General features: G+C 39.0%; 1 protein-coding gene across 1 annotated transcript in view; it reads left to right on the top strand.

Annotated features, from left to right (window-relative positions):
- The window catches only part of ANKH (ANKH inorganic pyrophosphate transport regulator), a 211,119-nt gene extending 197,822 nt beyond the window's left edge, over positions 1 to 13,297 (top strand). The window contains exons 10-13 of the mRNA XM_001372956.5: positions 289 to 418; positions 2,933 to 3,056; positions 3,549 to 3,648; positions 6,121 to 13,297. Coding sequence (XP_001372993.2) covers positions 289 to 418; positions 2,933 to 3,056; positions 3,549 to 3,648; positions 6,121 to 6,234 — 468 coding nt within the window. The 3' untranslated portion in view covers positions 6,235 to 13,297. The remainder of the gene's footprint in view (positions 1 to 288; positions 419 to 2,932; positions 3,057 to 3,548; positions 3,649 to 6,120) is intronic.
- Positions 13,298 to 14,125: the final 828 nt, after the last annotated feature.

The raw sequence follows: 14,125 nt of genomic DNA on the forward strand, positions 1-14,125 counted from the left end.
TTTGCATATACTGCTACTGTGTTGAAGGATATATACATCTTAGTTGGTTTTGTTTTGTATCATTACAAATTGTTTCCCAGAACAATTGGATCAACTCATAGCTCTGCCAACAGTGCATTCGTGTCTGGTTTTTCCCACGACTCCTCCAACATTTACCCTTTTCATCTTTGCCATCTCTGTGGATTTGGTTGTAAAATACAGTTTCATTTATTTTAATTTACATTTCTCTTGCTAGTGATTTAGAACATTCTTTCATATAGTTGTTTAATAGCTTTCATTTCCTTCTAGCTCTGTTTTGTGATGTTTTGGACACCCAACGTTTCAGAGAAGATTTTGATTGACATCATTGGAGTGGACTTTGCCTTTGCGGAACTCTGTGTTATTCCTTTGCGCATTTTCTCCTTTTTCCCAGTTCCAGGTAAAAATTCCTGATTCCTTTTTTCCTTTGGTCTTACTTTGGGAATAAAAGCTTTATTTTAAAAAGAGATTTGGTAGAAGAAAGAAAAAAAATGAAAGATGCAAAATAGCAAAAAATTAATAATAACAATATAGCACTTTAAGTACCTTGCATGAATAATATCATTTGAGATCATCACAGTTGGCAGTTTAAAAGATAAGAGAAGTAACAAAGGTAATAAAATGAGGATGGAGAAGAAAAATGATTAACTTTACTGGAAAGACTAATTGAAAAAAGGAAGAAATTTGAGAATGTGACCCTGGAACACCGGGGGGAAAATACTGAAAGCTTAAAATCTTTGGTAAATTAGGGACCTGAGATACCAAGAAGATGGCAGAGAAGCTTTGGGTCGAGAAATCTTCAAGAGTCATTAGAAAAATACAGCATGCATTTCATCATTCGTCGCCTTATCCCAGTAAGAACAGGATAGAGCGGTTGAGATAGAATCTCCAAGTTGTGGCCACTTTTAGACTTGGTGACTTCTCAGAGCTTAGCAACAGACTTGGCCCATGCCATTGTGTTTGATATTAGCAGAAACTGTCAATGAACAGGTTTGTATCTTAAGGAAGAACCGGATACTTATTGATCAGGGTCCAATGAGCAGAATATTGAATGGGGAAGCAGTTAGGAGTGGGCACTGGCTATATAGTCATGAAATAAAATTAATTCAGGTCTTGCTTGATCAGATAGATTTGTAAAGAAGGCTCAGTGTTCATACTAAGGTCATTGCAGTCATTAGGCCCAGCTCTACTGAGGCATCTCTGTGTCTGCAATTTAGAAGTATATTTCTAGGTATGTCTAAAAACATGGATTATATCTTTCTGGGCTTTTGTTTCTTTCCCTTCAATTGAAAAGGGTTGGACTAGAAGTCCTTTAAGATCCCTTCTAGCTGTAAAAATAATTTTTTTTTTCCTTGGGGGCTGCTAAATGGCTCAGTAGATTGAGTCAGGCCTGAAGGCAGGGGAACCAGGGTTCAAATATGACCTGTCACTTCCTAGCTGTGTGACCCTAATCATTTAACTTCCATTGTCCAGCCCTTTCCACATTTCTGCCTTAAGGGCTTTAAGAAAAAAAATTATGTTTCTTTCCTCATATTGTGGCTAATTAAGCTAGCTAGCATGTAAAGTTTGTCACACCCTTAATCAGATAAAACTTTTTTGTCTGATAAAGTCAAATGAGTTTTAAAAGTAAACTGCCTCTCCTGTGGGAAATTAACACACAGAGAGTCACAGGATTACAGCCAGTAATTACCACCTCTGCCCTGGCAATTAGATTTCTGCCCCCAACTACAAGTCCTCTTTCTCCAGCATGTTTGCCCAATGCTGGCTCTGCAGAGGCTCAGGCTTCTTGTCAGTTATCTGACTAGATGCATCAAAAGATGCAAGCAGGTTGTCCTATGTAAGTCTTTTCGAAGTGCAAAAATGTAAGGAAGGCTTAATCCAGTTGGAATAAATAAACCTCCTGGGTTTTTCTTGCTACGAAAAATCAGTTCCATCTTTCCTAAGCAAGAGCCCCTCGTGCAGCACTCAGCATGTATTTTTGGAGTACCTAACCCAGGCCTCGGCAGGCTGGGAGAGATCTAAAACAGGCATAACACAGGATCCTTGGCCCTACCTAGAGCTGAGGCTCTAATTAGGGTGATAAGATCAGCACACAGGAAATATTCACCACAAAGAAAATGTTATTCAGGACCATTATGCACCCTGCAGACAATGTGTGTTACAGAACTTCAGAGAAAGGGGATATTGACATGGAGGCAAATGGTCCGAGGAAGCTTTGGGGCAGAGGAAGGATGTGAACTGTGTGTAATGGGGAGAGGGGCAGGACTTGGATGGACAGAAAGGAAGATGAAGGTCATCGGAACAAAATGGGGGAATGCTTAGTCTGGGGACATAAAGTCTGCCAGTTTTGGAAGACAGTAAAGAGAACTACAAATAGATCGCAGTATTGTATAAATAGAGCATGCGATCAAGAGGACAGAGTAAGAAAGAAAGTATTTTATTAAGATTTGTTTTAAATAAATAAAGAAAAGAAAAAAACAAAACAAAACAATGGCATTGCTTGTCAACTCCGAGAGGTGGGCGGGAGGGAGACAACATGAACCATATAACCTTGGAAAACTTGAGTGTAATTTTGTTACTGAAATAAAATAAAGGGGAAAAAATTAAGATTTATTTTATTATTGCTATTTTATTGCAAGCAAATTAGGTTCCTATTAAAATTCCTTCAAATGAATCTAAACAAGGAAATTTTTGAATGACAGTGAGCCAAGAAACCAAGCAAAGAGTATGTTAAATTCACATAGGATGCTACCAAAGAGGACCTTAAATACCCGCTTTGGCTCATCCTAGGAGGCTCCCGACGTAATCTATTTGGGAAGGAAATAATCTCCAAATATATTATAATCTGGCTGTGTGTGTATGTGGGGGAAAGCCCTTCAGAGTTCTGATGTCATTCTGCACTCTCTCTGGGCAGTCACGGTGAGAGCCCACTTGACCGGGTGGCTGATGACGCTGAAGAAGACGTTCGTATTGGCCCCCAGCTCTGTGCTGCGCATCATCGTCCTCATCACTAGTCTTGTGGTCCTGCCTTACATGGGGTAAGCAGCTTTTTCAGCTTTTATTGTGGGGTGCCCCATCCTCCTTTCCTCCAAAGGGGTGACATCTAGAACTTAAGGCCATTATTTTCACGGAGAATTATGTCTAGATTTAGAACTAGAACCAGCGTGTTATTCTCTGCCTCTGGTCCAGCAAAACTCTGGTCAAAAGGGGTTCATGGTCATTTCTGATCAGTGGGAATAACAAATCCCTAATTGCCAAGCAATAGAAGATTTGCACCACTGCAAACTCCCCCAGGAGTGAAAAATTCCACAGGCAGGAAAGGCAAAGTGACTCGGAGTCTTTAATGCAAACTCTAATGTTATTTGGCATCGGGATTCTCTTCTTTTTCCTTTCTTTAACCTTAGAAGACTTTAAATATTTGCTGTGGCCTCTATTGTACTGAGTGTAAGTAAATAATTTGGCTGTGCTTCTTATTTGTGCCGCGCTTTGGAGCTATATTTGTTAAGGATGCCTTTTTCTCTGGTTCTCAGGGTTCACGGGGCTACCCTAGGAGTCGGCTCCCTCCTAGCTGGTTTTGTGGGAGAGTCTACCATGGTTGCAATAGCAGCCTGCTATGTCTACAGAAAGCAGGTAAGACGTTGGCTAGTCTCCACAGACCGGTCCACCCACGAGCATTTACTGGAAACTTGGGGGGCCCCAGGATAGTGCTGGGGATACAAAGGCAACAACAAAAGAACCAGGTCCTTGGCAAAGCTGCCGCTAAACTGGGATTATTCAGTGAGTTCCCAGAGGCTTTTCAAGCCACTTGCAGTCATCTTTATGGAATCCATTAGAAAAGCTTTGGGAAGAATTGCACCTGGCTACCTCTCGCACTCTCTGCCTTCCAGCCAGATTGGCCTATTGTTTCTCAGACTGAAGTGTCCAGGCTTCTCTCATGCTTGCAGTGTTCCCCTTCCTGCCTTGGAGGCTCAGTTCAAGAACTTCCTCTCTTCTTCTAAGGGCTTTTCTTCTTGCCCTTGTGGTCAGTAGCTGGGGAGAAAGAAAATTAGCATTTTTAAGTGCCTGCTGTGTGCCATAGACTGTGATAAGTGCCTCACAGATACCTTGTTTGGTCCTCACAACTATTCTAGAAGGTAGGGGCTATTCTTATCCCCATTTTACAGATAAGGAAACCGAGACTGGTTAGGTGGCTTGGCTAAGGTCACATAGCTAATTAAGTGACTGAGGACAGATTTAATCTCTGGTCCACCAATGTGCTATCTAGCTACCTACTACCTTTCATGCCCCCCCACCCCAAAGTTGTTTTGTATTGGCCTTGTTTTCCCTATCTATGAAAATGCTCTATCTGACAGGTTCAATACAAACTCCATCAGAGCTTCAGTTTTATTCTTAGTGCCTTGCACAATTCCTGGCACAAAGTGTTTGCTTAATAAATGTTTATTGAGAGGCAAATAGGTACCTCAGTGGATGGTGAACCAGACCTGGAGATGGGGGGGACTTGGGTTCAAGTCTGGCCTCAGCCAGTTCCTAGCTGTGTGACATTGGGCGAGTCACTTAACCTTGATTGCCTGACCCTTGCTGCTTTTTTCTGCCTTAGAGTTGATATTTAGATAGACCGTAAAGGGTTAAGCAAATAAAAAACAAATGCTTATTTGTTGATTGCTTAATTCTCTACCTAATTCTCAGTCTGTGTGACTTCCTTACTACAAATGTAAGTGAAAAGAATTGCCAAAGTCTCAATGCCATTCACTAGGTCTTAATAACAAAAAAAAGGGGGGGGGGGGTTCAATGCATAAAACAAACTGGACCAGAAATTTTGGGAGTCATGCATTATGACATTTAACTCCTTTGCTCTTTCAATGGAGACATCCTAAAAACGTTTTTACAGTCTTGCTACTCTTGCCACAACAGACTGAAATCATAGAATCTACGTAACGGAGCATAAATTCCTTGAGGATGGGATTGATTTTTCTTTTTTGCCTTTGAATCCCTAGTGCTCTTAATAGTGCTTTGCTCTGGATGTGTGTTTAGTAAATAGTTATTGGACTATGATTGAGGAAATCTTAAAAAGATGGTTCCTTTTTTTTTTTAAATACCTTCAAGCATTCTTCCACTCAGTTCTTTTGAACTGGAGAATTTTGCCTTTAAAGAATGTCACAGTAAAATATGTGTGTGTGAAAGAGAAAGAGAGAGAGAGGGAGAGGGAGAGAGAGAGAGAGGGAGAGAGGGAGAGAGGGAAAGAAGGAGAGAGAGGGAGAGAGGGAGAGGGAGAGATAGGGAGAGGGAGAGAGAGAGAGAGAGAGAGAAGAGAGAGAGAGAGAGAGAGAGAGAGAGAGAGAGAAAGAGAGAGAGAGAGAGAGAGGGAGGGAGGGAGAGAGAAAGAGGAGAGAGAGAGAGAGGAGAGGGGGGAGGAGAGAGAGAGGGAGAGGGGGGAGGAGAGAGAGAGAAGAGAGAAAGGGAAAAGAGAGGAGGGGGAGGGAAAGAAAGAGGGGGAGATAGAGGGAGGGAGAGACAGAGGTGAGTGTGGGGAGAGAGACAGAGAGAATGTTTGCCACACTTCAAAGGGAAGCACGACCATTTTTCTGAATATTTTTCAACTGTCTGCTTCATGAACCTCTCATGTCTCTCGTCTTTACATGGATTTTGTCACTTAATATTCTGCCACATGTTGTTCTCTAATTGCTGTACCATTCTTAAGAAGAGGATCTTTGTCTGCTTCCTAGCTCTCATTGCACCTAGCACAGTGTTAAGTATACAGTTGGTTGGTCATTGACCTTTGTACTAGAAGAGGGCCAAAGTGGCATCACTATGTTGGGGTCAATGCGCAATGTGTCCAACTGGCAGCTGACCAACAGGAGCCCAGAAGGCTGTGCCACAGATCGGGCACAGAGAGCTCATGAGAAATATACAGCAAGTGCTCCATAAGTATTTCGTATTTTGACCTGAATTTTTGGCTAAAATGCTATTCCTGCCCTCAGTAAATAGTCACCTAAGAGTTTATGTAGCTGACCCTTTCTTCTGAACTGTCATCATTCCAGATTAACTTGGGTCGACCTTTTCATTATCTGTAGTCTTGTATTTATGAATTCTTCTTTCACTTAGAAAAAGAAGACTGAAAATGAGTCAGCCACAGAAGGTGAAGACTCCGCCATGACTGACATGCCTCCAACAGAGGAAATTACAGACATCGTAGAAATGAGAGAAGAGAATGAATAAAGACATGGGGTGATGTGACTTATCACCACACCATAGAGACAGTCGGAATAACACTTCAGCATCTTTTCTTCTTCTTGGGTTTTTTTTTGTTTGTTTGTGTGTGTATTTTTTTTTTTAATGAACGAGGCCTTGATTTAAAAGGTTTCAGATAAATTCTCTAGCATACTGGGTATGCTCACATTGATGTGGGACCTAAAGAGAGGTCTTTTCTTTTTCTCTTTTTTTTTCTTAATGGAATTAGTTTTTCCACACCATAAAAAAAAAAACAAACTAAAAGGCACGGCTGCATCATGGCAGAAGTTGTCTCCATTGTTGAAGCCTTCATTTCCATTGGACAATCTGCATTTGTCAACCAAAGTACTGCTGTGTCTCTCTATGTATTGACTGGGTGGCCGTACTGTGTCCTGCGGCCACAAACTCAACTCCGTTGTGTTGTTTGTTTGTTTTTTCTTCTTCCTCTTTTTTAGGATCACAAGTTGAAAATACAGTATCTCAAAGTCTCGTTTTCTTTTACTCGCTTGACAATAACTCAGCTGTACAAACAGATATAACCCTTGTGGCCTAATATATTTCTCTTGCCCATGGAGTTATAAACTGTCTACTATTTAAATACAGAGGGTCAAGAGGCTAAATTCAGGAAGAGTCAAGTCTATTCAAAGGAAGAATTGTGAATGGGCTTCATTGAAATATGGAAATCATTTTTATGGTCTGAGACATCATTTGGGTAGCAAAAGGGAATCATCATTCAATGATTGTTTTTCATTTTACATAGGAGGATTCGAGGAGGGTTGCGTTTTGTTCTCTCTTTAATATCCTGGGAATATGCATCCGTGTTGTTTAGTCATCTCATATCACCACATCTCAAGGTTTTTGCATGCCCTTCCCTGCCCTTCATTCTTCTGTCCTGAAGGTGGCACTACAGGGAGACGAATGGAGCGTTCTAACTTCTTTCAGTTTTGGTTTCTTCAAGAGAACAGAAAGCTTTATCCAAGTCCTAATCTAGCAATCTTGTGCTGGATCGGTGTAGTAATAACTTTTTAGATATAGTTTATTGTATCATTCTGCCATTCTTATACCTTTGTGGTACATACTACTCATGGAATACACTAGGATATAGCCCTTTCATGCCATACGATAAAAAGAAGACACTTTATAAAATTACTAAAAATCACTATGTGATCTTCCCTGAAATTAGGCATTTGGAATCAATTTAGTAAAGTATATTTTTCTAAGTTTTAAAGATTTTTTTTTCTTTTTTGAATTTTGGACATATTTAGTTTGCTAAATTCTTGGCTTAGTCAAACACTTGAAAACTGACAAAACCGAAATAAAATATTATTTTAAACATATATATACATATATATATATATACTGTATAGGTTATGTAATTTATTTTAGGCTACAATACATTTCCTATTTTTGCATTTTCAACAAGATGTCTTTAATACAATATGTTGGTTGCCCGTGTGCAAACCTAATTAGTTAAAACATATTGTATGAGTGAACATTGTATCTTAGTTGCAGTAGTTGTACTTGGTCTACTGAAATTTATTTCAATTTACTGCATTGGAAGAAGTAATGGACCAACGCGATAAGTTGAAATAAATTTCAGGAGAGATATTTTTCAGTGTGGGTGAATTGGGATCGAATTGGTCAGCCTAAGCAGAAAACATTGGGAACAAAATGGTAACAATACTAGATGGGCAAGGAATAAAAAGCCCTCTGGATTTTTGGTTTGGTTTTGTTTTCGATGTTGTACTCAGATTATTCCTCATAATAAATTAACCAAACTGAATAAAGTCAACCTTGTACAGGAAGAGTGTTGACATTTAAATTTCTGGATACACAATAAATATCCCTTTGGCATGCCTACAATGTATAGAGGCCAGTGTACTTTCTAGAGGCCTGACCTGTTGTCATTTTTCCTTTTCCCCCATATTAAGAATGAAGATGTACAGCTATACAGCAACAGTAAGGGTGAGATTAAGGAGTAGATGACAGGAGAGGGAGGTGAGTGGGGACAGAGACCTTCTGTTTTGGTCGTAGGTAAACGGCTAAAAGCTTAAGTAGGAATATGTTTTATTATTTGTGTTTGGAGCTTGTAAAATTGGAGATAGACCGGTTTGGGGTTTTTTGTTGTTTTGTTTTGTTTTTTTCCAACAAAGTAAATTCGTCCCTGAAAACCAAATCTTGAAAGTTTCATTATCTTCAGTTGTGCAGCTTGCATTTTTGTTAAAGCCAACCCTCAGCGCCCCCTGCTTGAAATGTACCGTTATTTTTAAAGCAACAACTGATCCAAAACAGCAATGGCTATAAATGAAGACTGGAAGAAATGTTTCCAGCGCTTTCTAGGAACCCATTTCTCTTCTGGTCTTTCCCGTGGGATGGATGCATCTTAAGACAAAGGAATGAATTTAATACACAGACATGAGTTCAAAGTTGAAGTTTATAATAGTTCTTTCCTTCTATTGTAAACAAAGACTTCACAGAAAGAAAAGAGAATGTGAAAAAGTGAAGGATGGGATAGAATAGGACTAGGGATAGGCAGAGTAGACAACCGCCAGGAACACTTTAATCTTTTTGATAAAATGCCCATTTTATTTCAGAAAATGTTGCTCTCCACCAAATATAGGTATTCATCTTGTGATAAATCAAGCCATATGTCCTACCCCTCCCCACCACCACCACCCCAAAGAAAAAAAGAATAATAATGCTCTTAAGTCTGGCGGAGAAGTAACCTGTGTTGATTTTCAGTTCTAGTTTAGGGCACCAATGCCTTACCTCATTTCTAGGTGCATCCTGTTATACAGTCTTCCTCCCAAATTGTTGAAACCGTTGACGCCAATCCTTTGGCTCTGCTTCCCCCAGAAATGCTGTCACCAAGAGTAGCTACTGTGAAAGTCAAATGCCAAAGAGATAGAGGGAATAGATCATCCCACTAGTGAAATAAAATCAAGAATCATGAAGATGATACGGTTGGCTAACTCTCTTCCTATTGACTCATTTATTGTAGGCTCATTTCAATATTAAAAAAAAACAACTGAAGGACATTTTCATTTGAAATCTTAAACATAGCATTATCTGGACAGATGATTATCCTGAGATGGAGAAGCTTCCTATTTTATATTTCTTTTCTGTCTGCTGGAGGAGGAAATTATTTTCAATTAAATTGCCTTCAGTCTTTTTTATTAAACTGATATAAGGAAATAACTTTCCTTAAAGGAGGAACTTGGGTCTCCTGGCACACACATCTTGTTATAGAACAGAAAAGGACCTCTATTAAGGTGTGGACATGCCAGCCAAATATCTCAGGGACTGTTGAGAAATTTGTTTATGAGCAGTAAACCCATGGCTCCTTACCGGTTTATAAAACTGGGGATACAAAGTCACTTCTTTGCTTTTCTGCAGGTCATTCACCCAGAATTCCTCCTCATTGGGGGTGGGGGGGCTGGAATCTGAGATCAGAGAATGCACAGATATAACAAAATAAGATAAATTATTTAATTGTTTTGGTTTAGTCCAACACCTCACTATTATGCTATGCATTGAAATATTATAGACTAGTAGTTTCTTAGGAGAGAGGTAGCTGGGCACCAAGGCCAGAGGGCCAGCAATGGAGGCAGGAAAACCTGTGTCTGATATGTGCTTGGATGGATATCCTTGGACTATGAGTCGCTTCACAGGGCCCACGTGCAAATCAAAGACAATGTTATGAATGAGCTGCTAATCTGCATTAGGGGAAAGTTTCCATACTAGGAGTTTCCCAAATGGATGAAGTCACATATCTGGACCAAAAAACAAAACAAAAAAACCCAATTCTCATGTACACGTTCACACCAGATCTTCAAGTGGTAGTTTAGGGATCATCCTCAATTGATGAGGAAGCTGAGTTCTGGCAGAGTTAACTGTCTTGTCTAAAGTCATATAAGTTAGTGGTGAAGATGGGATCCGGACCTAGACCTGGTAGGCGGTTTTGTTTTATTTTTTCACTCAATAGCTGAGTACCACTGAGGTCTTTGGCTATAAATTTCTGTATTTGTTATTTTTATTTTTTTTTATAAATTTCTGCATTTAAAACAAGCCACATCTGGCTTTGCACAGGCCCTCTGGCTCCCACATTGGTTTCTGCAGTAGTTAGCCTAGAAACAGCAATCAGAGAGGCAATATCTAAACACACACTAATGTACAGAAGGACGGACATTAAATTCCTGTACTACTGGGGAAGGAAATCGCTTGGTAAACTTTTTTGCTTTTTATTTCTTCTTTTCCCTGAACTGAAGACCTCTCTGAATTTCTAATTTAGTAGACTTTTCTGCTGAGGGAAAGGTAGAACTTGCCTGTCCATTGATTGTCTGGAAATAGGATTTTAAAAATCAAAATAACTCTCTGGATTAGTCTTTTTTTTCCTTACCATTAAACTAAAATAATGGGATGAGAATATATTTTTTAAAAAAGCCACAAAAGGGCAAACTATATATAACTGTAATTATAGATATTCATTTTAGAAGTATTTGTATTCTATTTTAAAGCTTTTCCATTTTAATGAATTTTAAGCCAATACCTGGGTTAAACTTTATTGATTAGTCGTAGGGGCTAGCCATGGGATCTAGGCTTTTCCCCTGGGGAAGGGGAGGGGGTGGGTCTCTTAGCTTGGAGTGGGATGCAGCTTATCCTAGAATCATGGATTTCTATAAAGCCAGAAGAGGAAATGGGTCTTGCCACTGCGTGGCTTCAAAGGCTTGTGTGTATGTGTCTCTGTGTGTCTACGGATGTATGTGCATGTGTGTTTAAACACAATGGGACACCTTTCCTGGCTTTAAAAGGCATAGTGACTCAGAGAGGTCCGGCAATACCTGCAATGCACTTTCAGCTAGCTTCCTAAAAATGGAAAAAGAAGATGGCGGCTCCATTCTGAAGTCAGTCACTGCTTCCCCATTGCCCTCTTTCACAAATACACAAACACTCACACACAAGCTTTCATATTAGAAGCATTTGGCCCTGTGCCCTCCCTATGGAAGGTATGCTTCTTGTAACCGTTGTTAGTGAGGCTTTTCTCTGCAAGGTTATTGTGAATTCCTATGTCTGTCATTTGAAGCAGCAAAAACATCATGTGACTGATCACGTGATCTAACCACTTCAAACATAGGATGTATAGTGAATCTGGAGAAAATATTTCTTTGAAAATAGGGTCATTCCCTGTCCTCTTTTTCTTCCAAGTGGGAAGCAAAACAAAGGTTGAAAAATTCTCAGAAGCATCCAAAATGAAATAAAATGTTAATGACATGTTGTAATATTAGTCCATTAAAAGAGCAAGAGTATAAAAAAAATTAAAGTTATGCATCTGGATCTCAAAGGAGAAAGAGGGAATGATCTAACCTTATTTTTCAGTGAAGTTCACTTTTCTTCTCTTAGGGAAGTCCAGGCAAGGTTGGGCCTGTTTTGCTGCTATCTGTAAGAACTACACACCAAAGGAAGAACTCCTCAATCAGTTTTTTTAGATAAATAAATAAATAGACCTCTTGTTTCCTGAGGCCCAGTGGTTCTGGGGGAACTATATAGCCAGTAATTTCAATAATAATTTTCTTTTTCTATTTTTTCCTTCCTCATTTACAGTCGGCCGGGGTCTTCAGAAGACTACAGATATGCATTTTTCTAAAATGCTTTTAACACTAAGTAAAGTCAGCAAATTTGTTTTCACATGATCCTTGTCGTAGCTTAGGTGATGTAGTTCCAAGTGCACTTTGCTAAAATGAGACTTGACCTCAGCCAGTGGCAGTATGTGTATATCAAGGAAAACTAGAAAGACAGTCTCCTGTTTGAATAAGAAGCGGCTTCTTAATTTTTTTCTTCCTTAAGGGAACAAACCAGCCAAAAGCGAATCCCCTGGTCATCCTTGCTCTTCACGAAAAATTATTTGGAAAGAAATGTGTTGTTGTTTTTTTTCTCCCCCTCCAAAAATTTTGAGAGAGGCCCCCTCCTTTTGGTCATGGGGGCTGGGAATGGTGTGTTGGGGAACAGAAAAAACACTTCTAGCAGAGGGTCAAAATTCTTAGAGCCTAAAGAGTTAAGGAACCCAGGATTTCATCTGAAGGATCGCCAAATGTGGTATGAGCTGGTGACTGAAAGCAATGGGGGAATTTCAGTGCTATTACAGATGTCATTACCTGAACATCTTACCGTTGTGTGACCTTCACGAAAGGGTCATTACACAAAGCAAATTCTATACTGCTCAACATCGTGAGGCTCTACATAAATGTTACTTGGTTGGGGGCGGTATTATTTTTTAAACACAAAAGAGAGATAGCAAACTCACTACTGGTAAATATATTGTTGTGGGGTTCTATGTAAATATCATTTGGTTTTTGTAACATCTAATTAAACAATATTAATGTTTAAAACTAGAAAAAAATGGAGATTTGGATACAAAAAAGTTAGGATGGAAAAAATCCATGCAAATAGGTTATTCTGTAGATTTGAGTGTCAGTTCTTCCGATTAACGAGCTAAATTATTTTTAAGAAAAATTTCCAAAGACTCAAGGACCCGTATCTAGAGGGTTTGAGTCCCCATAGAATTTGGAGGATGACACAAAGATATCAAAATTGGGGAGCGAGGAGAGAAGCGGAGGAAGAGATTGGGTAATGGGAATTTTTACCTCATTCATCATTTCACATCTGACATTACAAAGAGAACCAGTTGTGTTGTGTGTTTAAAAAAAAAAATTAAAGGTACGTTGGGAGTCATTATATACGTGTGCTTTAGCTGTCAGTTTTTACAATTTTGTTGCACATCAAAACTGGATTTAATATAAACCATTGAAATCACTCACATTAAAAATATTTGTGCAGCCTTTGATTTGTAAAAATGACTGCAGAGGTCAGTATAAAGTATATATTGCATTAAAATGAGTGCTGTTTATGTATTTAATATAGAGAGATGTAAGTTTTTGCATTGTTAAGAAATTTATGCTTTCCCCCCCCTTTTTTGGGATTTGTGCTCAGATATTGTCAAGTAGCTTTCATAATCTAATTTACTTTAAGTAAAGCTCAACAAGTTTGCATATGACTAAAATTGTTCTTAGTTTCTTTATTCTGGTATTCTAACCATTTGCCTACTACCTCACTATGAGCATACTAAAGGGACTTGATTATAAAAACAAAGTTAAGCATAACCAGTTTCTCCTCCAAATTTAAATGGTACAACAAAATTGGTAACTTCTGTCCAAAGTTTCAAAATATCATTAGCCCTGAAAAGTTCTTGTCTAGCCTAAATTTTCATTCAATTGAAGTCCATTTCATCTAGGCCTGTCTACTATGGAAATGATTTTATTTCCTTTTTTTTTTAATAATCTACATGAACTCTGGGGACCCAAAAAGAATAAATGTCTTCCAGCACAGCAGCTCCTCAATAGAGGATTTATGGGGGAAAGTGGAGAAGAAAGTCTCATCAACCTGGGTCAGCAGAGAGAATGCCCAAAAGGTGAAACTGGAAGTTCAACTATCATATCCATTTGATGTTGAGATTTTACAGGATTCGTGATTCTGTAATATTCTGCTCTGCTGCCCATTTTTGTAAGGCCCGTAAGCATTTCCTTCATTTATTATTTCTTCTCAATTCAGAGGTTTACCATATTGCCAAAAGGACCAAGACACACACAAAAAGTTATTAAACCAAAGCTGTCAAACAATGAAATAATATGTGCTGTCTGGCAAGTGTCTCTGTCACTGGAAATCCTTCCCTCTCAGAAGAATTGAGGTCAGACTGTTTTCCAATTTCCTCCCTTTTTTATTCCCTAGATTATTAGTACCTTGGACTAAGCAAATACTTACTGAATTGGCTAGTGTAGGTATAATTAATTAAAACTGGAGCCCTCTCAGAAAAGTTGAGAAAGAA

The sequence above is a fragment of the Monodelphis domestica genome, chromosome 3, assembly GCF_027887165.1.
Source record: "Monodelphis domestica isolate mMonDom1 chromosome 3, mMonDom1.pri, whole genome shotgun sequence".
In the NCBI taxonomy this organism is placed as follows: Eukaryota; Metazoa; Chordata; class Mammalia; order Didelphimorphia; family Didelphidae; genus Monodelphis; species Monodelphis domestica.